This window comes from Mastigoproctus giganteus, chromosome 3 (genome assembly GCF_048544385.1).
Source record: "Mastigoproctus giganteus isolate SK-2022 chromosome 3, ASM4854438v1, whole genome shotgun sequence".
In the NCBI taxonomy this organism is placed as follows: domain Eukaryota; kingdom Metazoa; phylum Arthropoda; class Arachnida; order Uropygi; family Thelyphonidae; genus Mastigoproctus; species Mastigoproctus giganteus.
This window is the reverse complement of record NC_143577.1, coordinates 7,792,773-7,820,577: the sequence shown is the minus strand read 5'-3', so window position 1 is coordinate 7,820,577 and position 27,805 is coordinate 7,792,773. Positions and strand designations below refer to the sequence as shown.

The 27,805-nt window shown below is 38.4% G+C and overlaps 1 protein-coding gene across 1 annotated transcript in view; it reads right to left on the bottom strand.

Moving 5' to 3' along the window:
- The window catches only part of LOC150087638 (frequenin-1-like), a 77,829-nt gene that overhangs the window by 13,792 nt on the left and 36,232 nt on the right, over positions 1-27,805 (bottom strand). Inside the window, exons 2-4 of the mRNA XM_090369896.1 lie at positions 20,135-20,159; positions 15,231-15,279; positions 2,333-2,422 (exon numbers count right to left, since the gene is read on the bottom strand). Coding sequence (XP_090226022.1) covers positions 2,333-2,422; positions 15,231-15,279; positions 20,135-20,159 — 164 coding nt within the window. The remainder of the gene's footprint in view (positions 1-2,332; positions 2,423-15,230; positions 15,280-20,134; positions 20,160-27,805) is intronic.

The window sequence follows — 27,805 nt, the reverse complement described above, 5'->3', positions numbered from 1 at the left end:
GTATTTCTGTTTCTTTCATTTTTAATGAACTGGGATTATTTATTTTTAAGTTTCAATAAAATTGGTAAAATTTCAAAACTTAACCTTCTGTTTCTCGCACACTCAATTTTTAACAAAGATACTTTAGTGTTTGCACGATCTACGATCTCCTTTCTGTTTTAATTATAAAAAATTAATATTTAGTTTTTTTCACTGACTGAAAATTGATCTATTAATTATGATTTGCTAAACCCCATAAAAAATATCAAAAATATAAACAAGAAAATATAAGAGAAAATTATAATTAATAATAATAAAGGAAGTTTTTATCATATTTTTTTTAGAATTTTTGAGGTTTCAGAATTTTCCACAGATTGAAACCCAGATGCTTGCATGGTATCTGGAAAATGCGTTCGTGAATGCTTGTATTTTTATCAGATGTGCTTATGTTTAACTGGTGAAATGAAAGCTCTTATAGCAAAATTAGACACCTGTTGCTGGCATCTCACAGACACCATGTGAGAATGGGAATTGCCTAGAAGAAAGGTAGATGCTTTTGTTCACCTACTGTCTATTAAATGCCAAACAATAATTTAATGTCTCATAATTCATAGTATATCAAAATGAAAACAGAAAATGCCATATAACTAATTAGGGATTAGTGGGCAAAGGTACGTGGGACAATTTGATTTCATGTACAAATATTTTAAAAAATTTCATTTTCAAATTTAAAAAAAAATTTAATGAGTTGTGCCTACTAGATGGCATGTTAGCAACAGAAGGCTAAATAAAGTTTTCTATAAAAGTTATTCAGTGTCATTTTATACAGTATAAAATATATTCCTATTATACAAAAACATTTTTCACAAAATTTGTTAGTATTAGATACAAGGTCTTTCATAAAATTAATGAGACTAGTTTTATAAAAATTTATTTTAAAATTTTTTACAACTGAAGGATCTCTCCTTCAGAGTAGATTCCTTGGGAAGCTACACATCATCTCCAGCATTACTTCCCTCCCTGAAAGCAGTGTCGGAATTTTAATTCTGTGAGGTCCTTCAGTGCATCAGTTATGGTGCTCTGGACATTGCTAATTGTCCCCAAATGATGTCCTTTCAGGTAATTCTTGACCTTTGGAAAAAGAAAAAATGTTGCATGCTAACAAATCCAGAGAATACAATGGCTGTGGGAGCAGTAGAATATTTGCAGAGGTCAAAAATTCCAACACACATTGCTCAGTGGCAGAATGCATTGTCGTGATACAAAATCCAGTTTTTGGCCCTTCCAGGTCAAATGCACAGAACCCTTTTCTGTAACCATTCAAGGACTTGGTAGACCGCTTGAATGATAGTTTTACCTCGAGGCACAAACTCTTTGTGCACTACTTCATGCTAATCAAAAAAAAAAACAAGAACATCGATTTGATTCTGGATTTTCTCATATGCGCTTTCTGCAGATATGGTGAATTTGCAATGTGTCATTTGTTTCTGGATCATACTCAAAAATCCATGTTTAATCACCTGTTATTGCTTATTGAAGGAACTCTGGCTCAGTTTCAACACTTTTGAGAAGTTTGAGGCAGATGTTCTTCCAATTTTGCTTCTGTTTTTCAATGAGTTTTTTAGTCCCATTTTCATAAAAATTTTGCACATGCCCTAATGCTCTGTTAAATTGTCATGAACAGCCTGGCAATTCATGTTCAGCTCACCTGCCATGGTCAATATTAGTCACACAATCAAAGTCCTTACCCTCTCCTCATTCTCCTCCATTGTTACCAAGCCTGAGTGTGAGGTTCAACTGCTTTACATCCTTCCAAAAAAAGGCCTTGTGCCATTGGAAAACTAGGGTTTGGGATAAAACTTGATCTCCATAAGCTCTTAACATTTCACACATTTCCATTGCACTTCTCATTAAGTTTAATACAATATGTGATGCCACGATGTTGCTTGATATTCTTTGTTATTTTTCATGACACAGTCATCAAACGTAGTTGCTTACTTCACAATGACTTGACACACACCGAACACAACCAGACATGATGAATACTCCACTTGGAGTGGGGCTTAAATGTGTGTGCAGTGCTGCCACGTTGCATTTTATAAAACCAGTCTCATTAATTTTGTGACAATACTAGTATAAAAAACTGTCTTTGGAACTGCACCATGTTAGCTAAAGGCTAAAAAAGTTTTCCTTGTTTCATTAAAGTATCTGTTCAATATTTCCTCAAATGTATTAGTAATTTAGTAGAACTTGCCATGTGCTACTGTAATAGCCATGTTTCTTTTTCTGAAATGGGATGCATAGATTAGCTGTATACTAGAGTATGAAAAAAAAAAAAAAACTGAAAACCTACCTTATTTTCATCAAACACCCTAAAGATGAGAGAGGTGAATTTGGACGGATCACCTTGGGGGAAGAATAGCTTGTATATCCTTAAGAATCCCTTTTAAAAATAAAGAACACATTAAGCAACAAGAATACTTACATGTGAATGTAAAGCTTTAGAAAATATATACACTATATTGCCAAAAGCATCTGACCACTGGAATTTGTGAAAACAACCACTCCCATCATTTACTTGTCAGGAATAGATAAAAAAATAATTGCATTAATACTAAAAACAAGCAGATCAATGAAATACTTTGGTTCAGGCATTGAATCTAGAGATTTAGTAAGGAGTCAGGAGAATGTCATATTAGCAATCCCAGAAAACCTGGGAGGCCACAGGAACTGATATTTGTACAAGGAAAATAATAGCTGTACAGCATTTTTTCTGCTGATTTAGACCATTGATGGTTGTTCCTAGAACAATGAATAGCATGTGGTACATTGAAATTCTGCTGAACAATTCCACTCCAACACTACGAGTGTAGGAGAAATGGAATGGTTTTGAGTTTGCTGATGAGGATACAGTGAGTAGGTAAAGCCAAAGTTAGCATTAGTTGAGGCATACGATAGAAGAAAGCAAGCTTATAGAGCATCAGCCAAAAAAAAAATAAAATAAAAAACCTTCCCATTTCACCCATCTGGTCACTCCAAATGTTTGTCTAGTTCAGCCTTAAATTTATTTAAGCTATCAACTTCCACAACAATAGATGATGGAAGTCTGTTCCAGCAATCAACTACATGCTGGCTAAAGGGAAATTTCTGCACATCTATTCTACAACTGTCTTTCCTCAATTTGAATCTATGCCATCTCAGGTTCTTAATCTGAGCAAGCGGAAGTATCCCATTAGCATTGAGCCTGCTCAATGCTGACATATGTCAGTCCAACTTATATGTTGCATCAGGGCTGACATATATGCTGCTTTAATAAAAGGTTCTTTTCAATATGCAGGTATCCAGTTATTTTTGGGATTTTCGTGTATAACAATATAGAGTTATGAATGCATTATATGAGTTTTTTTTTTGATGTAATCCCCAGATATGAAAGGTATTAAAACCAATAATACTTCATGCCATGCATGAGGTTTAAGGTTGAGAACATGAAAGAAGATAATTGTTGACATTAGACTTAAATTTTTGTAATTTTTAGGAAATACGTCTAAAAGAATATTGTTCCAGAAAATGGAAGTAGAAGGAATACACGAGGAAGAAAAAAGTTGATTCTGTGAGTTTGAAATACACTGCTTGATAAATGCATAGAAAACTCATGCAGCTTGCAATAGTTAGTTAGTTATTTTGGTTTTTAGGAACATTAGCAACTAAGGCCATATTGCTCTGGGAATATGCGGTAGTCATTCCCTGACCTTTCCGCATCCTCCGTATTCGGTGGTGACGGGCTCGAACCCCGGTCTAATCAAGAAGCATGTGCTACGCACTGCTGCTCCTTCCCACCTGGCTACGGAGGTGCCTGCAGCTTGCAATGAAGTGGGACAAAAATTAGTATGGTGATATACCATTGACTCACTTTCTCCTCCTTTCATTGTTAGTCAATGGTGTACCATTAACTAACGATGAAAGGAAGAGAAAATGAGAAACTTCGGACAGGTATAAGGGACATTTATAGTCGGTATAGGGGTTGTATAAAAATTACCAAAAAAAAGTCACATTACAGAAGTCGATATAAGATGCTCAAAAAATATGGACACATGATATCAGTATGGCATATAATCCCCTCCAATAGCTAAACTGGCCTGACAGTTGTGATCAACCAAGCACAATATAATAATGTCTATAAGATTCTGTGGAAAGAAATCCCATTCTTCCACCAGCACAGACCTTAACTCACAAAGTGATCAAGGAATTGGCTGTCAGTGTGCGATAATATGCCCAAGGCATCCCACACGTGTTGGATAAGATTTAAGTCTGGTGATCTTGCTGACTATGGCAGTTGTTTGATATCTTCACTTTTAAGATAATCCTCCACCAACTGAGCTCTATGTGCAGAAAAGAAAATTTGGCCCAACCACACCCCAAAAAATTACACAAAGGGTTTGAGGATCTCTTCTTGGTACCTCTGTGCAGTTACAGTACACCTATCAAAAACATGGAGGGGTGTGGCCATTGATCATTATTCAGACCCCAACAAGAACAGCGCTTCCATCATGTGTCCTTTCTGTGATGTTAGAGAGATGGTACTGTATTCCTTGTCGTCTCTAGATAAAATATCTAGAATCTGTTTGTAGGCTAAAACAGGACTCATCAGAGAATAGAAATGTACCCTCTTTGTCATGGTTCCAAGCCACAAGTTCTGACGAATGCTGGAGTGGTTTAAGGTTATTGGGATACAAAGCACTGGTCCTTGCATAGAGTCCACTTGAATTGAGCTTTCTTACAGCCTGGTTGGAAATGTTTTCAGCTGTGCCACAGCAATCTCAAGAGACAGTTGAAGACAGGACATTGTAGGGTTCCACCTTGCTGTTAGAGCCAGATCACAGCCTGTTCTTGTTGACGTAACCCTCGGGCAACTTCAACCAGCTCTTCTTGTAATGCTTTGCCTTCTGAAACTGCTTCCATAGTGCCAAGATGACACTATGGGACCCGTTAAATTGTGCCACTCCTGCCTGCGACTGCTGCCCGGCTTCAAGTCCAACAGCCTGCTACTTCAAAGAATCATGTGAACGATGATGATTTGCCATCCTGCATACTGGAGATGTGACTGTCTCACTGAGCAAGCCAAAATACGGGAATGAAGTGGTATGGTCGCAACCCGTGTTTTTATAGGCATGAATAATTTGAATAATGTGCAGCTGTGTAAGGTGATAGATTGATTTCTATCGGATACTCTGAATTTGCATGCCACGATGAAAATTACATCAAATATTCGCCTTTGGCAACACTTTTCTCAATAAAATATTCATTTAAAACATTTTGTTCTGTTAATTTTGTCAAGCAGTGTGGAATAACTGGATGTTGACTTGTGGCATGTGTTTGCGAAGAGAAGGGAAATTATAGAAGCCAATTCAGAACAACAGTGCCCGTGGAAGTATCTATAGAAAGGCATGCAACAGAAACAGAACGTCTGTGAGACAGAGAGTGGTGAGACTTTTGTAAGAAATGGATCATTAATTAACCTAACGGCCCTCTTTTGAATGAAGTCTAGAAGCCTGGGAGAGAGTACGGGGCACTGCCACAAACAGAGAAGTGAACAATATTCAATGGGGCGGATTTGAATTTTGTAGAGTGTGTAGCCGTTTAGAAGAAAAGAAATGCCAAGGGAGACAGAGCAAACTCAGTTTTTAGATGCAGAAGAAACAATATTTGGATTGGCCCATGCCAAAAGAGATTACAAGTCAGGATAATCCATAATAGAGATATATGATCTTGTCTAGAAATCTAAGTGTTATCGAAGGTGAGCATTGCAGCATAAAAACCTTTTTTGAAATATAGACAGGACGGAGTTTTAGACTGAGTTCTGTGTGTTATCAGACACTCAGTCTAAAACACTGATGGATCCAATTTCTTTCTATTACAGAAGATTTAGGAGAAGTCCGGTTGGCCTGCCTCCCTAAAATCCACTAATGAACACCTCGATGGTAAGCCCTGTTACGTCACTTAGGTGGCAATGAACGTGTAGAGTGGTTCTCTTCAAGACGCCTGGTCAGCGTGAAGAGGAAAAGACCAAACCTTCCAGCATATGATAGCACGACGAAACAAATGGCCCTCAGTCCCCAGCGGCTTTCACTCCCACTCTTACGGCAACGAGAGGATCAGAGTGGAAGCAGAGGATGCTAAGAATCTCTGGGTACGACCAGGCTGCCATTCACGGAAACTGAACTTGGCCTGTAACAACGTAAGATCGCTCATCGGTGAAAACAGGATATTAGAGCTGGAAAAGGAACTAGAAAATGTGAATTGGAATATCGGTTTGGCTGAAACAACAAGAAGAAATGAATCACTTATAAGTTTATCAAGTGGAAATCTGCTGTACACCAATGGAAACAGTGAAAGGAGTGAAGGTGGAGTTGGGTTTCTGGTCCATAAAGATTTTAAAAACAACATTTTGGAATTCAAAAGTACATCACCAAGAGTGTCAAGACTAATACTCAAGATTTCTAAGAGGTACAAGCTAAAGATTATAATGATTTATGCACCAACATCGAGCCATGATGATGAAGAGGTTGAAGAAATGTACCCCGAAATTGAGAGTCTTCTAGAGGAGCAGAAAACCCGCTACACTATTATTATGGGAGACTTCAATGCTAAGGTTGGAAAAAGGCAAAACAGCGCAGAAAGGGGAACTATAGGAAATTTTGGAATTGGTGAAAGAAATGAAAGAGGTGAAAGACTTGTGGAATTTGCAGAATCTCAAGGACTGTCAGTAATGAACACTTTTTTCAAGAAAAGGGTGAAGAGAAAGTGGACATGGAAAAGTCCACATGGATTAACAACTAATGAAATCGACTTCATCCTCACTAACAGAAGATATATTGTGAATGATGTTACCGTCCTGAATAAGGTAAATGTTGGAAGTGAGCACAGAATGGTAAGATGCACACTCGATATAGATGTAGGAAAGGAAAGGAAAAAAAACTGACTCGAGTAAATAATACGAAGGTCTTTGAGATAACAGAAGAGGAGAAAAAGCAGTATGTACTGGAACTTAAGAACAGGTTTGAGTTTCTGCAGACTGCTCAGAACCAAGACATCGACGAGGAGGAATATTACAACTTTCTGAAAGTGATAAAGCCCAAGAAAGCTATAGGGAAAAATAAATCCAAAGAAAACAAAAATTAGTCAAAAAAACACTTGTTATGATGAATTGAAGACGACAAATGAAGAGTAAGATAAACACTGACAAGGAGAAAATTGATTGAGTATACTGTTATGCAAAGCCATTAGAAAGAGACTCAGAGAGGAGATAAGTAGATTTAACACAAGAAAATTAGAACAAACATTAAGGGAAAGCAAAGGATTTAAATCAGCAGCCATGAGCAGTAATACAGAAAGTCAAATGATGCTGAAACTGAAGAATAGCGATGGTGTACTTATAAATAGCAGAGAAGGCATAATTAAAATAGCAGAAGACTACTATATAAAGAGTTATACAAGAAATGACGGAATGATGCCAGCAGTGGGAAAGATGGATCGCAAATTAGCAACACATATGACATACCCGATATTCTTCCTGATGAGGTAGAACATGCATTGAAGAAAATTCAGAATCAGAAAGCCCCGGGGGGAAGATGAAGTTATTTTATTTTATTTTTTTTTATGTGAACCCCAAACACGAGAGGTATTAGAACCTATAGTACTTAGTACCGTGCTTGGGTTGGAGTTTGAGAAGACGAAAGAAGATATTTGTTGACATTGGACTTCTGTAGATTGTAATTTTCAGGAAATACGTATGAATGAAGGTTGTTCCAGAAAACGGCAGTTGAATGAATAAATGAGGAAGATGAAAAGTTGGTTCGGTGGGTTTGAAGTTGGACAGTAAATGGATGTTGGCTGGTGGCGGCACGTGTTCGGACTGCTTTGAAAGAGAGAGCGGGAATAATAGAAGCCAATTCAGGGAAGTATCTGTAGAAGAGCCCATGGAAGTATCTGTAGAAGAGGCATGCAGCAGAAACAGTACGTCTATGAGAAAGCGAGTGGAGAGATACTGTTAGAGATGAATCATTAATTAACCTAACTGCCCTCTTCTGAATGGAATCAAGAAGCCTGAGAGAGGTTTTGGGGGCACCACCCCAGATGTGGGAACAATATTCCATGGCAGGACGGATTTGCGATTTATACAGAGTGAGCAGCTGTTTGGAAGAAAAGTAACGCCGAGAGCGAAAGAGAAAACCAAGTTTTTTAGATGCAGAGGAAGCAATATTTGTAATGAGCTTGTGCCAAGACAGATTAGAAGTCAGGGTAATCCCCAAAAGAGATATATCATTTTGCCTAGAAATCGGAGTGTCACTAAAGATAAGCATAGGAGCAGAAGAATCCTTTTTGCGAGATATAAGACAAGACTGAGTTTTAGAAGGGTTGAAATCAACTAAGTTGTCTTTGCCCCATTGGAGAATTACCTGAAGATCGGCATTTAAGGAATTGGTAGCAGATTTTCGAGAAGTTGAAGCTGATTGAGCAGGACAAGGTTTCTCAAAATGGAAAGTTGAATGCAATGTGCTATCATCGGCAAAACTATGGATAGGATTTCCAGTCAATGGAAGAAGGTCAAGCGTTTAGGGCATAAGCCTCAAGCTATGAAGGAGTCTAGACTATGTATAAATATAGTGCAAATGCATCAGGAATACATAGCTGTATCTGAATAAATCAGATTATTAATAAAACGGCATCGTTTTAAGTTATATCTCATATTGTGAATACCTTCACAACGAGTTGCCATGATATTGCACTACTTCGAATAAGTAACGCTTCACCTAAGGAGAAGACTAATGTTACTTATTCTCAGATGGATACCACAACCCAGACGGCACCGTTTCAGGGCTATTTGGCCCTTCTTCGGTGGGTGGTGGTGGTATCCATCTGAGAATAAGTAACATTAGTCTTCTCCTTAGGTGAAGCGTTACTTATTCGAAGTAGTGCAATATCATGGCAACTCGTTGTGAAGGTATTCACAATATGAGATATAACTTAAAACGATGCCGTTTTATTAATAATCTGATTTATTCAGATACAGCTATGTATTCCTGATGCATTTGCACTATATTTATACATGGAAGAAGGTCATTAATATACAAGAGGAAAAGAGTGGTGGAAAGAACTGAACCTTGGGGGACACCGGTATTAGTGGAGAAGTTAGAAGACAGAGAGCCATCTACCATCACCCTCATTGAGCGATCAGAGAGAAAACTGGATAACCAATTACTAAAAACAGTTGGCAAACCATAAGATGGAAGCTTGTTTAGAAGACCTTTATGCCAAACACGATCAAAAGCTTTTGAGATGTCAACAGCAACTACTTGTGTTTACCGAACCTTTCCATTGAATTAGGTCCATAAATGGGTAACATAAGCCAGAATATCACCAGTGGATCGACACTGACGGAATCCATACTGGCGATCGTTGATCAGACGGAAGGTTTCTAGGTAGTTTAAGAGTTGGCGGTTAATTGATTTTTCCATTACTTTAGAAAGAGTAGAAGTAATTGCAATGGGACGATAATTGGATGGGAGGGATTTTTCACCCTTTTTAGGAACTGGCTGGATATGAGCAAATTTCCAAGCAGAAGGAAAAACACCTTTGGAATAAGAAAGTGAAAAAAGGCGGAAAAGAATAGGAGTAAGTTCAGGAACACAGGTTTTGAGAACAAGTGGAGAAATACCATCAGGACCTGGAGCTTTCTTAGCATCAAGATTCATCAAAATTCTTCTGATATCCTTTTGACGGAAGACTACAGGAAGCATTGAATGGAACGTGTTGGGAATGGTGGGAGGTGTTTTGCCAAGATCATTAATACATGAGCTGGAAGAAAAATGGGATGCTAGCAGGTCAACTTTATCCTTGGCTGAAGTGACAACAGAACCATCTAGTTTGGACAGAGGTGGGAGCAGAGATGGGCAAAAGTTGCGGCCAATAGCTTTGGCAAGAGACCAGAATGCTCGGCTACCATTAGGGCAAGAAGCAAGTTTTCTACTCTTAGCCTGTTCAAACTGTAGTTTGGACTGATTAATAACTGCTTTTGAATTGTTGCGAGCTTTGGTGTAGGCAGAAAATGAAACTGAAGAATTAGAAACAAGCCAATTACGATATGCAACATTGTTCTCTTGAACAGCCTTAGCACATTTATTGGAAAACCAAGGTTTACATAAAGGACGAGATTTTAAAGTGGAGTGTGGGATAAAGGATTCCATTCCTGCAAGAATAATTTCACTGACACGATCTGAGCAAACGTTGACATCAGAAGTTTTGAAACAGTAATCCGACCACCGAGAAGAAGAAAAGAAGTCTCGCAGGTCATCCCATTTTGCATTCTTGTAATGCCAAACAACATGAGGTTGGGAATAGCCATGAGATAAATGTTCCATTGAAGAAGAGACAATCACCAAATTGTGATCTGAAGTGCCTAAAGGACCTCTCACTTCGACCGTGTACTTAGAAGGGCTGTTTGCGAGAAAAAGATCAAGCGTATTGGCTGTATGATTAGGATTGTCCGGTATTCTCGTAGGTAAATGAACAATCTGTGCTAGGTCATTAGTAATTGCAAAAGCCTCAGCATCTCGACCTGCTGGGTCGGTGTGACTAGAAAACGGAAGCCAGCTGGAGTTGTGAACATTAAAATCACCAAGGAAAATTACCAACTGTTGAGTTGTTAAAATTGGGAGGAAGAGACATAACACAAAAACTGGCAAGGCACTTTACAAAATGTATTAGAAAAGGTGTGACGCCGAAGCAGTGGAATAATGCAATCATAGTTTTGCTGCATAAGAAAGGAGATAAATCAGAAATTGGAAATTATAGACCAACTAGCTTGTTGTCCCACATCTACAAGTTGCTCACAAGGGTCGTTACTAATAGATTAGAAAGAATACTTGATGAGAATAAACCGAAAGAGCAAGCTGGCTTTATGACAGGATCCTCAACTATGGATCGCCTTCACGTAATATCACAGCTAATGAAGAAAGCAAATGAATATAAAACACCATTATGCTTTTATTTGGGGATTATGAAAAGGCATTTGACTCCATACAGTATAAGGCAATGTTTCGGGCACTGGAAAGACAAGGCATAGATACCCCATATATTATGATTTTGAAGAAAATATATGAGAACGCTAATTCCTTTATTAGACTAGACAAAGACAGTAGAAAATTTAAAATCGAGAAAGGAGCTCGACAAGGAGACACAATATCTCCGAAGCTGCTTACTGCTGCCCTTGAGGAAGCTTTCAGAAGATTAGACTGGTCGCAGAAAAAAGTCAATGTGAATGGAGAGTACCTAAACCATTTACGATTTGCAGATGACATTGTGGTCATAAGCCACGATCCCAAAGAATTAGAGGAAAATCTTAATCAGTTATGCACGGTTAGTACGGATTTTGGACTCAAGATGAATATGGCTAAAACAAAAGTAATGATGAACAAGTATGCCACGGAAAGGGAAATAATGATTGAAGGAGCAGTAATTGAAAAGGTGGAGTCATATACTTATCTGGGACAAGTCATTAGCTGTAATAGTGATAAATGGCTGGAAGTCAAGAGAAAAATAAATTTTGGATGGATAGCATTCAGGAAATATAGTCACATACTGAAGAGCAATATCGCAGTTTGTCTGAAACGTAAAATAATGAACCAATGTATACGCCCCACCATGACTTATGGAAGTGAAATTTGGGCACTCACCAAAAGAATGGAAGAGAAGCTGACAACTACACACGAAGAATGGAACGAATTATATTGGGAATCAGACTGTTAGATAAGAAGAGAAACACATGGATTAGGCAGCAAACTCAAGTAAAGGATATTCTTATTAAAACTAAAGAACTAAAATGGTCTTGGGCAGGACACATAGCTCGAAGACATGATGACAGATGGACTAAGAAAATAACAGAATGGTATCCAAGAGGAGCTAGAAGAAAACCTGGAAGACAACGGCGGAGACGGATAGATGAAATTCATGAGTTTATGGGTAGTAAATGGATGGCCAGTCTCAAAACAGAAGGAACTGGAAAGTTGCTGGAGAGGCCTTCATCCTGCAGTGGATTGAAAATGGCTGATGATGATGATAATGAGTTTTAGAAGGGTTGAAATCAACTGAGTTATCTTTGCCCCACTGGACAATTACCTTTAGATCAGCATTTAAGGAATTGGTAGTGTATATTCGACAAGTCGAAGCTGTTTGTGCAGGACAAATTTTCTCAAACTGGTAGGTGGGATGCGATGTGCTATTATTAGTAAAGCTATTTAAGATTTCTAGTCAATAGAGGGTCATTAATATACAAGTGCAAAAGAGTGGGATAAAGATCTGAATCAGGAAGAACATTAACATTAGTGGAAAAGTTAGATGACAGAAAGCCACTTACCATTACCAGCAGTTAGCCATCACAGAGAAAACTGAATGCCCAATTACAAATAACAGTCAGCATATCACATGGAAGCTTATTTAGGGAACCTTTATGTCAAACAATCAAAAGCCCTTGAAATGTAAAGTGCAACTGCTTGAGTTTCACCTGAACTTTTCCATTTAATTTGTCCATAGATGGGTAACATAAGCGTATATCACCAGTGCATCGATAATGATTGAATCCATATTAGCCATCATTGATAAGATGAAAAGTTTAAAGATGGTTTGGAACAGGGGTGGTCGTTCACGATCTACCAGTTGATCGCGGCTTTAATTTCGGTCGATCACAACGAATTTTAAATATATATAAAAAATAGATTAGTCAAAATCTAAATGGTATTATTATTATGCCACGTGAACCACGTGGCTACTCTTGCCACTGCGCAGCCCCTAGGCTTGTCTAGCGAAAATTCACGCAGTTATGTTGTGCAGAGCATAGTGTCAAATTCTTATTTAGCTTACTTAATATTAATAACTGGCCAGTACTTATACGTTAATTTAATACCCTTTGATTTAAAATGAATATTACAAAAAAGAGTAAAACGTATCATTTTCATGAAGAGTCGGAACTAGAATACTTTTTTGTAATGTTAAAAGAAAGATGTTGTCGTTTGATTTGCAATGCTTCCGTGGTTATACCCAAAGAAGGAAATTTAGAAAGACACTTCAACGCACTCTATGGTAAATACCAATCGGATTTTCCACCTAATAGTAACCTTAGAAAAAATAAAATCACCACTATTTAAGCTAGTATCAATAACAACAGATGGAGCTAAAGCAATGACGGGGAATCTTAACGGATTCATCGCATTGTGCCAAAAGGATGATGAATTCCCAGATTTTTTGAGTTACCACTGTATCATCCACCAACAAGTGTTAGCCAGCAAAAGATTAAATACTAAAAGTGTTATGGACATAGCTTTCTGAATCGTGAATTCCATCAGAGGACATTCTCTTAAAAGGAGACTTTTCAAAATGCAACTCGATGAAAATAATATACTGTGATAAGGCCAACCGTAAATTCTTTATGGTTGGTCTTACCACAGTATATCCCCGTTTTTGAAAGCTGGGAAGATGACATGAAGTCACAAACTTCACATAAATTAAAAATTTAAATACGTATGAATTTAAAATAAAAATTCTTAATTGTATTTAATTTTAAAATTTATAAACAACATATTTCAATACGTGTTGATTAACTTTTTTAACTATGCAATGAAATTCTTGAGATGGTAGATCCATTTTGAAGTAAGAAAATCGCATCACAAATTAAGTTGGCCACCCCTAGTTTAGAAGATACCAGTTAATGGATTTATCCATTATTTTAAAAAGAGTAGACGTGCAATGGGATGATAATTGAATGGGAGGGTTTTTGTCACCCTTGTTTGAACTGGCTGGATATAAGCAAATTTCCAAGGAGAAAGAAAAACACCAGTGGAATTAAAAAGTGTAAACAGGGAACACAGAACATGAATTAGTACAGGAGCACAGGTTTTTAGAAGAAGCTTACAAATAACATCAGGACTTGGAGCTGTCTTGTTATCAAGCTTGTTTAAAATTCTTCTGACAACCTTTTGACCGAAGACCACAGGAGGCATTGAATGAAGCGTACTGGAAATGGTAGGAAGTGGATTCCAAGGTCATAAATACACAAGTTGGAAGAAAAGTAGGATGCTAGCAGGTCAGCTTTATCTTTGGCTGAAGTGGCAATAAAACCATCTGGTTTTGACAGAGATGGGCCAAGGTTGCGGCCAACAGCTTTGGCAAACGACCAGAATGCTCGAATACCATTAGGACAAGAAGCAAGGTTTCTACTCTTACCTTGTTCGAAATCTAGTTTTCACCAATTCACAACTGCTTTACAATTGTTATGAGCTTTTGTGTAGGCAGAAAATGAACTTGAATGGAACTGATAACCAATGCAATGAAAATGATACCCAGATGAGACTTGTAAGTAATGTGCACAGAATTTCAACTGATTTAGAGAATCGTTGCATATTTTAATCTTGTCTCAGTGAGGGAATTGTACGAATGGTTGGATATCTATCTTCCAATAAACTGTGATATGGGAGGGGTATCCAAAAAATATATGTTTATTTCATCAACATATATTTTTTTAAAAGGATGAAGTCAAGTCTGTAAAGGGATGAAGTCAAAAATTGCTCCCTTAGGTTATTTATGTAGTTTGTTTTATGGATCAGGTCGGTTTATGAGGCTTGCTGGCATTTCCTTTCATTTCCCCTTGTAATTGCTGGCACAGCATCTTCCTCTAATTTACAAGTCCTCTGATCCCACTTTACTTTGTTAATTTTTCAATAGCACTATTGTGCAATTCATTATCTTCTGAAGTAGAGATGAGTGTGCTGATGCATTATTTTGCACAAAGAAAATATTGATTGCTTAGTACAATTGAAAATATCACTGACAAAAACGGAAACATATTGGAACCCAGTTACATCAATTTCAAAGAACAGAGCAATCTTATTCAAGGGTGAAAAGGTTATTGTTGGAATAATGGACAGGCAAAATGTAATATACCTTATTAATATTAATATTTGTTAAGAATAACTCCCAGGCTATGGTATGTGTGTGTGTGTTAAGCAACTAAGGCTATTGGGCATCAATATATTCTGTCTATTTTATGTGAATTTTGTGCTAAATTTTCCTCTTTTCGGGAAGAAAAATCTGAGTTTCCGGGAGAAAAGATTATGCCCTCAACAGAAGCTATTAAATTGAAAAGCTATAAGCAAATTAAAAAGAGGGTTGAAGTAAACATAAGAAAAGGTTGAACATTATACCTGCTCTGTGAGAAGACCATCCGGACAATCTTTCTTGAAACCTTTATACCTAGAAAACATTGTTAATTCAATCACCACATCTGTAAATGAAAAAAAAAAAAAAAAAAAGAACGAAGTTAAAACAGAGCAACTCAATTTTTTATCACTTGGATAAAAGTTTTTCTGGGGCAATTTAGCACAGTGGTTGTAATTACTGTCCTTCATATTACATAGAAAAGGGCTGAGTTCAAACAATAACTACGGTTTTAGTTCTAGCAAACTTGGATTCTTCAATAACTAACCATAGAATCACTGACATTATGGAAAGTCGAAAAAACCATACAGTTGATCAACTGAGTATTGTAGAGGACTCCTACAAAATTGACTCGGAGGTTTTCTTAGAAGAAAATGTAAAAGTTCCTCCCTTTGAGGTGGTGCCAAAGTGAATCTTTTCTACGTAGCATGAAGGACAGTATATTTTTAAGGCTAAACTAGGTAAAGCCTTACCAAGTGATAAGGTAAAGCCTTGTCATTAGTGTATAATTTTTAACAAGTCATTTCAAAGATGTTTTTTTTTATGATATTCATAAAACAGTTTGGGCCTTTCAGCACATCACTGTACAGAATATATAAAGTTTACAGAAATTCTTGCTGCCTGCTACAAAGAATTAGCCGAAAGTATTTATACACTTTATTCATTTTTTTTTAACTAAAACTAGTATTTTTCAAATATTAACCTACTTTTGGTGGGTTAATGTTTGAAAAACTTTAAGCACTCTTTTTAAACTTTAAACTCCAAATTAAACACATTTTTAATTTTTCTGATTCAGCATTTATTAATTCAGAACACAGCTGCGTGTTTTCTATTCGAATTTAGTGTCATTAGTTTCGATTATAATAATAATATAATATATTATAATCGTATATACATTGGTGTTCAAAGAAAATGCATCGCCCCTTAAAATTGTGATTGTCGTCCGAATAACGTAAGTATATGGCAATATTTCTTACAGATTGCATCAGATAAGATTGACACGCGTAAGTGATGACGTAATATTGCATCAGCTGTTACTTTCAGCTATATAAGCACGCTCTGCAAGAGTTGCAGTCATTCCTTGCTCGTGTCAGGATGGCGAGTTACGTGCAGTTGACGCCAAGAAGAAAGAGATGCTTTACGTGAGGAAGGATGTTCTTCCCGTCATATTGCTTAAAGAGTGTCTTCTAATCAGTACTGCGACAGTGAGTAAATTTCTTTCCAAACTCAAGAATATTGGTTCTGCTGAATCTACGCTAAAACAGGACCGCGTTTTGAAGTGCTTATATCTTAAAAATCGTAAAGCTTCTTCGTCTGAGCTGAAAAGAGAATGAGAAAAACATACAGGAGTGGTAGCATGTGCAGTAACAGTCAGAAGACGCCTCTTCAAAAATGGAATTGTCCTAAGAAGAAGCCCCTCCTCACACAAAAAATTAAAAAGGCTCGATTTATTTGGTGTAAGAAGCATATCAAATGGACCAACCCCCGAACAGTGGAAGTCAGTTATTTTCTCGGATGAGAAGAAATTCAACCCGCATGGCTCTGATGGGAGGCAAACGATTCGCCGTAGACGTGGTGAAGAATACCATCCAAACTGTATGGTGTCTACAGTGAAATTCCCTACCAGAACCCCAAATGACATGGGGGTGCATTTCGTATCACATGCAGTTTATAAAAGGTTCCTTCCGGCTGCCAGTGGATACCTGGCTATATTGGAAGGCAAATTGCTGCCAACCATTAGAGACCATTTCAACCTGCCAAGTATCTTTCAGGACTACTCTGCTCCTTGTCATCGGTCGAAAAGTATAAGTAGGCACTTTTGTAGTTACCTTAGCTTCATTTCTGCATTACAGGTTCGACAGTAATGTGTTTACATTTGTTACAGGTGAAAAAATGGTTAGAAGAACGTTCAATTACAACTGTTAGTTGACCTGGAAACAGCCCGGACCTGAATCCTATAGAGAACTGTTGGCATGCATCGTGTGGAATCTGCAGTTGTCAAAAAGAAACCAAAGACCCTTCGTGAACTTCATAAATAAAATGTTGATTATCTTCAGAAATTGATCTTGTGGATGCCTCGACGGTGTGCTGCTGTCATCAGGGCCAAAGGCAGTTCAATTAAATATTAGTTTGCACCTTATGAACTTTTCATTTTGTTTTCCATTTAGAATGATAAACTGAGGCAAATTGAAGGCTTCTGATAACATTTCAGCCATAATTATCGTGTTTACCAAAACTGTTGTATAAAGGTTGCAAATGCTCATTTTGGAATATTTTGAGAGCACCTGTGAAATATTACTTAGCTTTGCCTTAACTATTAATAAATATCTTTTGTTTATATTTCTATTTGTGATGCTAGTCATTAATGTAACATACCATCGCGAAAAACGGTTAGAAATGTGAATTTCTTTGATGCACTTTCTTTGAACACCAGTGTATATACATCATATAAATAAATAATAAGTGTGTGGCCATTATCAATCCCACTGCAGAATAGAGACCTCCTCAACAAGTCATGTTGAGGGACCATAATATGCCAAGCTGGTCTAGTGGGGGGGTTGGCAGATTGACCGCATTTAGCAGTCAGGGCCTTGAATACGGTCTGCTGAAAGAGCGGGTGCTATTAGCATTAACATTAGTATTGGCAAATGATGCATGCAAGAAAGCAAGCTTATACAGCGTCAGTCAACAAAAAAAAAAAAAAAAACCAAGACACCTCCCATTTCGTCTGTTCATACCCTATAATAGTTTGTCTAGTTCTTCCTTGAATTTGTTTAAGCTATCAACTTCAACATCAGATGGAAGTTTGTTCCAGCAAACAACCACTCGCTGGCAAAGGCAAAGTTGCTCATATCTTTTCTGCAATGCAACCATCCTTCCTCAATTTCAATTTGCGCCCCCTCATGTGTGTGTGTATCTGAGCAAGAGGACGAATCCCATCAGCATTGTGCTTGCTCAATCGATTCAAAGCTTTAAACATCTCAGTCAGATCACCTCGCAGGTGTCTAGTCTCCAGGCGCTGCAATTTGCAGAACTGAAACCTTTCTTGGTAAGGGCACCGCTTTGTTTCCCCTCAACAATTTAGTTGCCCTTCTCTGTACTCGTTCGAGCAGCTCTAGTCTTCCCTTCAATTAGGCCTGCAGACCTGTACGCTTTACTCAAGATGTGACCTGACCATTGCCTTATACAATGGGATAATCTCCTGACCCCTGCTAGCAAAAATCCAAGGATCACAACTGTTATAATCTGTTCTCTAAAATGTGCATACTCCCTCATATAGATCTTTGATGGAGACGATTACATGGAAGAATGTGGTTCAACAAAAAAATCAAATAAAGTACAACAGACTTCATGTGAATCGAAGAAGGTTAAATTTCATTGTGAGATAACAAATAAAGGTTTAATTTTAATTTCAGTTTTCTCCAGCAGGTCGCCATAGGCGGCAATAAAAGTTTATATGGGCAAGATTCATCTTCTGGCCGGGAGTTAGTATTAGTTTTTCGTTTTTGGGATTGAGGTGCATCAGCGAATTAGGCCATATTGCGCAGTATATATATTTTGTTTGTAAATTGTGTGTTCTGTGGTCGTTTTTACTTTTTTGCTGGATGGAAAACCCGAGTTTCCGGAAAAAAAACCTTGCTACTCTTGCCTGAGACAAACTAACTAAGGGAGATAAATTCAAGTTGAGGAAGGATGGTTGCAGAACAAATGTGTGGAAGTTTGCTTTTAGCCAGTGGATGGTTGACTGTTGGAACAAACTTCCATCTGTTGTTGTGGAAGTGGGTAGTTTGAATAAATTCAAGGAAGAACTCGAAGAATTATTGGAGGGGATAGACAGTTGATATGAGAATATATTTTTTTTTACTGGACAAAAAACCCGAGTCCGGGAGAAAACAATACAAAAAAAAAAGCCATCGGCTGAGATTTAATAACTCAGTCATGTTGTGAGAAAGAAGGTGATGAAAATTCCTCGCGTTTTTGATGGGGCTCGAACTCAGGCATTATTCCACCCTGTGGTTACATTCACTGTACTACCCCCGAGTGCAGAGGGAATGGAGGAATATATATTCTCTGTAATCTATGGCTCTTTGGTGGAAAGTGTATCCAGGAGGTCTGAGAATGTCATGGAGACTAAAGTAAGATCTTCACGCTATTGAAGTGAGTAGCAGTAACACCAGTGAAACCGAACTATCATTCGGATAATTTTTAGAGAATAGTGTATCCGGATGAAAAGTTTTAACTTATAAGCACAACGATTTTGTCAGATGTATTAGGAACAGGTTCCCAGTTCCACTAAATGAATAATTGAGCTCTCCACCACAGACGCAACAGGTGGAGACACTTTTGTCAAGTTGAGCTCAATTTTGACCGTCAGTGTACGAGGAAATTTTTTTCTGTTTCTTTAAAAGTCCTCCCTTGTTCAATGTAAATTGCCTGAGTCATCCCACAAACGTTTAGATATTCCATTTCCTGCCACTCCTTGCACAATATCATCAACAGATGAATAACACTATGCATGTGGTCCCTTCGATCCTATCTGTTTCCTGGTAAAAGGAAACAATTGCTCTCTTTACCACAGTAAGAAATTCCTTCGCAGCTAGCACAACGGCTATAATCGCCATCTTTCCAAACCGTGTGCCAAACGTCATGGTTCGAATCCTGTCCCTCTATGGAAGAAGCTTTCAAGAGCGTTTTCCAAACCGTAGCCAAATTAGTCGGCAATGGTTAAAGGGATTTTATATCCAGTAAAACAGGCATATAAATCAGAGAATGTGCAATTTAAAGTAAGGTATATTTATAGTTACCATGGCAAAAAATAATAAAAAAACTTGTACAAAGTCCAGAAGTTATGGTATTCTACAACTAAGAGGAACTAAACAATTTTACTTACCATTGCTTGATTTCCTTCTCGGTAACTAAATAAAAACATAAACAATATGAATTACAGAAAATTTCATTTTGTCAGTTTTGTAATTTATTGGTTTATTTTTATAAAAAATAAGAACATTATTAAAAGAATTCATAGATAATTGTCAAACAACGGCTGTGAAAAACATCTAAAACAAAATTGAACACATGGCAGCCCATCCCTACCTATATTCTCGGATTTAAACGATTATTTTAATATCAATATTAAGGAGATTGCTAAAAATAAATCTAAACGACTTATTTTATTATGTACTAGCCAATATTTTGTACGGGTGATGTCTTGGATAATAATAAAACAGACAATTTATTTAATGCGAATAATCATAGACAGGAGTTCATGTAGGTAATATTCTAGCTTGGTCCCTAGTTGAGGAGCTAGGGACATCATGTTCCTGAATGGTTGCAGTTTAATCTCATCAGTACGGGTTATGAAACAGATATTCCCGCAGAGAAATGGCAGCAGCAGCAGCACAGTCGTAAAGAGTAATCCTGACAGCACACCTCCTTGCGTGATCCCTGTTATTAAAAGCTGGATAATGTCCTTTGGTCAAATTGCAGATGTATAACCTCTCTGCTAATAAGCATGTAATACATTTAATGGTGTGTCAACCTTCATGTTAAAATGATAATTGGAAAGGTTGAGTACCTTTGAAATTCTGATGGAATCAAATGCAGCACTAATTTCAAGATAGGTGATGGATAATTCCAAAGATAGGAAAGATAACCATTAGTTGTAGTCAAAATAATAGATCTGATGGAAGAAGCAGTAGTAGTAGAATATTAGTTTAGTAGTAGTAAACTAATATTCTACTACTTTAGTAGAATATTAGTTTACTTAGTAGTAGTGGCAAATGATGCAAGAAAGCAAGTTTATACAGTATCAGCAAAAAAAAAAAAAAAAAAACCTACGCTGTTCATCCATCCTTAACCTCCAAGAATTTGTCTAGTTCTCGCTTTAATTTATTCAACCCATCCGTACCCTCCAAGAATTTATTCAACCCCTCCACTTCCACAACAGATTGAAGCCTGTTCCAACAGTCCACCACCTGCTGGCTGAAGGCAAACTTGCGCTCATCTGCGTTGCAACCACCTCAATTTGAATTTATTCCCCTTCATGAGTGTTGACTCAGCAAGTGGAAGAATGGAAGAATACCATTAACATTCAGCAGGTGCCTGGTCTTGAGACGCTGCAATTTGTAAAACTGAAGCCTTTCTAGGTAAGAGCACCCTTTTGTTCCCTTCACCAATCTGGTTGCCCTTCTCTGCACCTGTTCCAGCAGATCTACATACTTGGCCAATATTCTATGGAAAATTTGAAGAAATTCAGGCAGCTGCATTAAATAATTTGCAGTATGTGCAACTTCTAAACAAACTTCCTTTTTCCGATCTGTCTTCCAATTTGTCTAAATGGGCAGCCATTTTCATTTTTTATCGCTCGCTGCTGGTAATAGATGATGGCTCTCTCTATCTTCTTATTTTCCAACTAATGGTGCAGTTCCCTAAGGGTCAGATCCCGTACTCTTTTTCTCCCTGTCAGCCGATTATCTTCGGCTGACAGGAAATCCTCAATATAGTATTGTCAATGATACAGTACTACACTCCTCCTTTCAGTTTCAGAAATTCATTCTGTTGGTTAGAAGTTGAAGTTGAATTATTTAAATACCGATCTTCAGATAATTCTTCAGTAGTGTGTGTAGAAACTTAATTAACTTTTAACCTTTCTAAAACCCAGTCCAGTATTTCTCTTAAAACAGAGTCTACTGCTTTAACGCAGCCACCAGTTCGGCGTGGTTCTTTGGGCGATCTAGACGTGCACGTACCCAACGATCCAATACATCCCAAAGGTGTTCGATAGGGTTCAGATCAACACTCTGGGCTGGCCAATCCAACTATTCCACACCCATGTCCTCAAACCACTCTGTTATGACCCGAGCAGTATGGAATGGCACATTGTCTTGCTGATACAGGTATGGGCCTTCCCCGAAGTATTGCCATGATGTTGGAAGTGCATAATTGTCCAGGCTGTGCTGGTATTGCCCAGCATTCACGGTTTTGTCGATAATGACTGAGAAGAGCCCCATACCATGACACTGCCTCCACTAAATTTCATTGTTGGGAGGATACAATCAGGAACGGCCATCACACTGATAGAGTGCGAACCTCGACTGGTCTGCCCATAAGACTGTTTTCCACTGCTCTACAGTCCAGGATTTGCGCTCCTTACACCATGTTAATCGGCGTCTAGCATTTGTTGAGGTGATCAATTCTGTCGAACGTGTCATCTTGCATGCCCACTTTTGCAATTGTCTGTTCGAAGCCCGGTGGACATATTTATAGCAGGTTCTGTGGCGTGTTGCATGCATAGGACCTGTTTCCCCATCGATGGAGGGGTGTCTAGATATTAATGGTAGGCAGTGTATAATATGTAATACACTGCTCGACAAAATTAACAGAACAAAATATTCTTCATGAATATTTTATTTCAAACAGTGTCGCGTAGGCAAATATTTGATATAACAGAAATCATGACATGCAATTACCACTGACCAACAGAAATCGATCTACCACCTTACAGAGCTGCACATTATGAAATTATTCATGCCTCTAAAAACACGGGTTGAGAACACATCACTTCATTCCCGTTTTTTGGCTTGCTTAGTGCTCGAAAATATGGTCACATGACATCTCTACGACATATGACAAGCAAGTCTGACAACTGTGAACCATGCTCGGTGTAAGGGTGTCGATAAGATTCTGCGGGACCAAATCGATTCTTCCACCAGCGCAGACCACAGCTCACCAAGTGACCAAGGAGGTGGCTGTCAGCTGGCAATGCGACGCCCAAGGGCGACCCACACATATCCGATCGAATTTAAATCTTGGCCATGGCAGTCGTTGGATATGTTCAATTTCAAGATGTGCCTCCACTACTTGACCTCTATGTGCAGTGGCGTTGTCATGCATGAAAAGAAAATCTGGGCCAACCTCATCCGTAAATAGTCGCATATAGGGTTCGAAGATCTGTTCTCGGTATCAAAAACATGAAGAGAGGTGTGGCCGTTGATCATTATTCGGCCCTACATGAGAAAGCTGACTCCACCATAAGTGTCCCTTTCTCTGATGTTGAAGAGATGGTACCGCATTCCTCGTTGTCTCCATAATAAATAACGTCTAGAATCTGTTTGTAGGCTAAAACGGGACTCATCAGAGAACGGAACTGTACTCAATTTTGTCCTGCTTCAACGCAAGCTGCACGAGTTACACCGCGTTTTCTACGTATTCTCTAATTTTTTCGAGCAGTGTATATTTGTTGCAGTGTATGATTATATTATGTAATTGATTTGCTGGACGAAAAACCTGAGTTTTCGGGAGGGAAAAACCATGTTACCTTCGTCTGAGACCGACTAACTCAGCCATGTTGTGAAAAAGGCCCAGAAAAATTCCTTGGGGTTATTAACGGGATTCGAACTGAGGTCTTTTCCACCCGGTGTGCAGTGGACTGTGATTATACCAACTGTACTCAAATATGAACGGTTTTAGAAGTTTGTTTTCCTGTATCGTTTATGATGTGTGTGTGTGTAGTAACTCCAAATTGTGAAGAGTTAAAATAGCCTCCAGTTAAAAATAAGCAAAAGAAGAAAACACTCCAAAAGGATGAGAGAAAGAAAAACTACAATCTTCCTACGAATTTACAAACGATAATCTCTACAGACCATGGGCAAGCTTGAATGACAACAGCGTGTACTTGAAGTAAAAATAAACTGAGTGTTTATTTCCATTTTACAACGAATCACTTTAAGGCACACAGAATAGTGCTCATCGATCGGACTTGATTTCCCTCTTTCTCCAACTCTGGGGAAAAGGGGATTTGCGCGCTGTTTCCTCAGCTGACGATTGTGAATGATGACAGTAATGGTTTCAACAGAAATTTAAGTCCAGAGTAATTTGTCTTTCTTTGCCACAAGCTATCGTTTGTTTAAGAGGTAATTTACGATCCAAACAATGATCGCGTTTGCTGAAGGGCCGGTCTTCGATGGAGCAAGCCTGGCTTTCCAAAGTTTAATAATGCGTAATCCGAGAAAATTTAGTTTCTGAGCATGCGCCACATTGCTTATTCATCCCTCCATTGCGACAAACGAGACCACATTCATCAGTCTTGCATAACAATACACAATTAAAACTACATTTAGTAATGGCCACATGGTGCAAGGAAGCCATGGTTTATAAGAAGAAAATTAAAATAAATAATTACTTAATAAGAGAAAAGAAAACAAACAAACTATGCGTGTCCCTCTTTCCTTAGGCAATTATCCAGCTGACCTATGAATTTCCCCAAACTGTCAGCCTCTTCCACCCATGTAGACAACTTATTCCAGTAATTTATAACTCGTTGGCTAAAATAAAACTTCCTGCAATCAAGTCTAAACATCCCCCCCCATAACTTGAAATTATGGCCCCTAGTTCTAGAATTATTTATTACCATGAAAATTTTGTCCTCATCCATTTTACTTATGCCTCTCAGAGCTTTAAACACCTCAATCAAGTCTCCTCTAAGGTGCCTAGCTTCCAAGCTGTGAAACCCACATATTCGAACTGTTGGGTCAAGCAACATAACGTTGATCCCCGGCATGATATCGAAACCATTTACTATTCCCTTGATCCTCATATTGACGCCCTTTTGCCAATCCCACCAGGCAAGTTACTCGTCTTTTGGACCCTTTCAAGAAGCTCAATATATTCCTTTAGGTGCGGTTTCCACACTTGAAACACAGTATTCCAAGTGTGGTACGTGGAACACAGTATGCCTTATATAATGGGATTATGATGTCCTTATGTCTACTAGCGATTATTCGATAGGACACCTTGGGCCTTCCTTGCAGCCAGTCTACAATGCTCGAAGAACTTCATGTCTGACCGTATCATAGCACCCAATTACCTTTCCTCCACTACTGGATTTAGTTCAACTCCACCAAGTGTATAAGTTATTTTGTGGTTACATTTCCCCAGGTGTAATCTAATTTAATCTACGAATTTCTTCTTTTTTTTTTTCATGCAAAACTATATGGAAAAAAAGAAAAAGTAATTGCCAAATTTATATTTGTTGGACGGTCTGAAATGGCTGGACAAATAAAATTTCATGAAAATCTGTCCATTGGGGATCGAGCTGCTACAAGCGGACGGACCGACGGGCATGGCAAAGACAATCGGCGCATTATGCATGTACACTGCTCGACAAAATCAACAGAACAAAAGGTTTTTCATGAATGCTCATGGTGAATACTGTTGCCGAAGGCGAATATTTGATGTAATAGGCATTCAAACTCCAAGTATCCAATAAGAATTCGATCTACCACCTTAGAAAGCCGCATGTTATGCAAATTATTCATGCCTATAAAAACACGGGTTGCGACCACATGACTTCATTCCCGATTTTGGCTTGCTTACTTGGGGAACGGTAAGTCATCGTTGTTTAGATGATTCTTTGATGTGGCAAGCCATTGGACGATTTGAAGCCACAGAACTTCATTCCAGTTTTTTGGCTTGCTCAGTGGGATAACCAAATCTTCAGTACTCAGGATGGCAAATCATCGTTGTTTAGATGATTCTTTGAGATACCGGACCGTTAGACAACTTGAAAACAGTCGCAGGAGGAGGTGGCATAGTGGCTTAATGTGTCATAAACTGTCATCTTGGCACTATGGAAGCAATTTCAGGAGAAAGGAACAATTACAAGGAGAGCTGGCCGAGATCGCCCGAGGGCTAGTCAACCAGAACAGACCGCTATCTGGCTCTAACAGCACGATGGAACCCTACGATGTCCGTCACCAACTGTCTCTTGAGATTGATGCTGGCACAATTGAAAACATTTCCAACCGGACTGCGTTAAGAAGGCTCATATCAAGTGGACTCGACGCAAGGAAGCCAGCGGTTTGTATCCCATTGACTCTAAACCGCTGCAGAGCTCATAGAAATTGGTGCCATGAACTTGACTTGGATCTCTGACAATTGTGGTACGGTTCGGTTCTCTGATGAGTTCGATTTTGGCCTACAAACAGATTATAGACGTTACTTCTTCTGGAGACAACGAGGGTTGTGGTACCATCCCTCCAACATTAAAGAAAGGGACACTTACGGTAGAGGCGGTGTTCTGGTGTGGGACGGAATATGACCAATGACCACAACCTCTTCATATTTTTGGTTACGTAATTGAGCAGAGGTACCGGGGGAACAGATCCTCGAATCCTACGTGTCACTTTTCAGGAGTGCAGTGGACTCAGATTTTCTTTTCATGCACGACAACGTCACTGCACATGTGAACCCCAAACATGAGAGGTATTAGAACCTATAGTACTTAGTACCGTGCTTGGGTTGACATAGTCAAGGGGCGGAGGAATATCTTGAAAAACTGAAGATATCCAACGACTGTCATGACTACCAGACTTAAATCCCGTCGAACATGTATGGGACGCTCTTGGGCGTCGCATTGTACAGCGACAGAGAACTCCTCAGTCACTTGTTAAGCCAAGGTCTGAGCTCGTGAAGGAATTCTATTGTTTGACACATCACCATACCAAATTTTGTCCCACTTCATTGGAATCTGCATGAGTTACACTACGTGTTCTGTTAATTTTGTCGAGTAGTGTATGTTATCGCGCATAAAAAGCAAACTTCAGCAGGAAACTGGATAAATACGCTAAGTTCCTATGGTTACTCTGCGTTTAACCAACTACTGTAGTTTTACGGTATTTATAACCACATCGCTATTTTAATCCGGGTACTCTTGTTTCTTCTATCTCTATATTCTAGAGTATGGAGAAACAGAAATAACATATTGGCCATATTAACAGTTCTCGCTTCTTCTCTTTTAAAATTTGAATACAAAATCGCTTAAAGCGTTAATCTGTCAGTGGAGAACTTCGGAAGTTTTTAGGCGTTCTCACTTCCTTCTGCATTAACTCCGGTAATGTCAGAAATAATCGTTATTGAAGTGCAATTTCCTGCCGGATGTCATTTGGCTCCATCTTAATTATAAAAGAAGATAATCGATGGCACACTAGGATTCTGACAGTCTCCAATATCTTTGAGTGATAAAATTTCATGATTCATTTTGAAAAGAAAAATTGATGGGTTCTCGTACTTTGTCATTCCTGCTACAGAGGACTCTACCATATCCAAGTAAAAAAACAAAATTCGCATAACATCTCTGTAGCTAATACACTGCTCAACAAAATTAACAGACCACGTAAAAAAACGTGACGTAACTCGTGCAGCTTGCGATGAAGCAGAACACAATTTGGTATGGTAGTGTACCATAGATGAAATGAGGAGAGAGCAAGAAACTTTGCCCAGGTATAAGGGACATTTATAAAGATTGTAAAAGAATTGCCAAAAAGGTCATAATTATTACTGAAGTCGAACCAAGATGCTCGAAAATGTGGTCACATGCCATCACACAGCGTATGATCCCCTCTAATAGCAAAACAGACCTGCCAGCTGTGAACCATGCTCGATATAAGGGTGTCTGTAAGATTATGTGGCAACAAATCCCATTCCTCCACCAGAGCAAACCTTAGCTCACCAAGTGACCAAGCTGTCGGCGTGCAATGCGATGCCCAAAGACGTCCTACACATG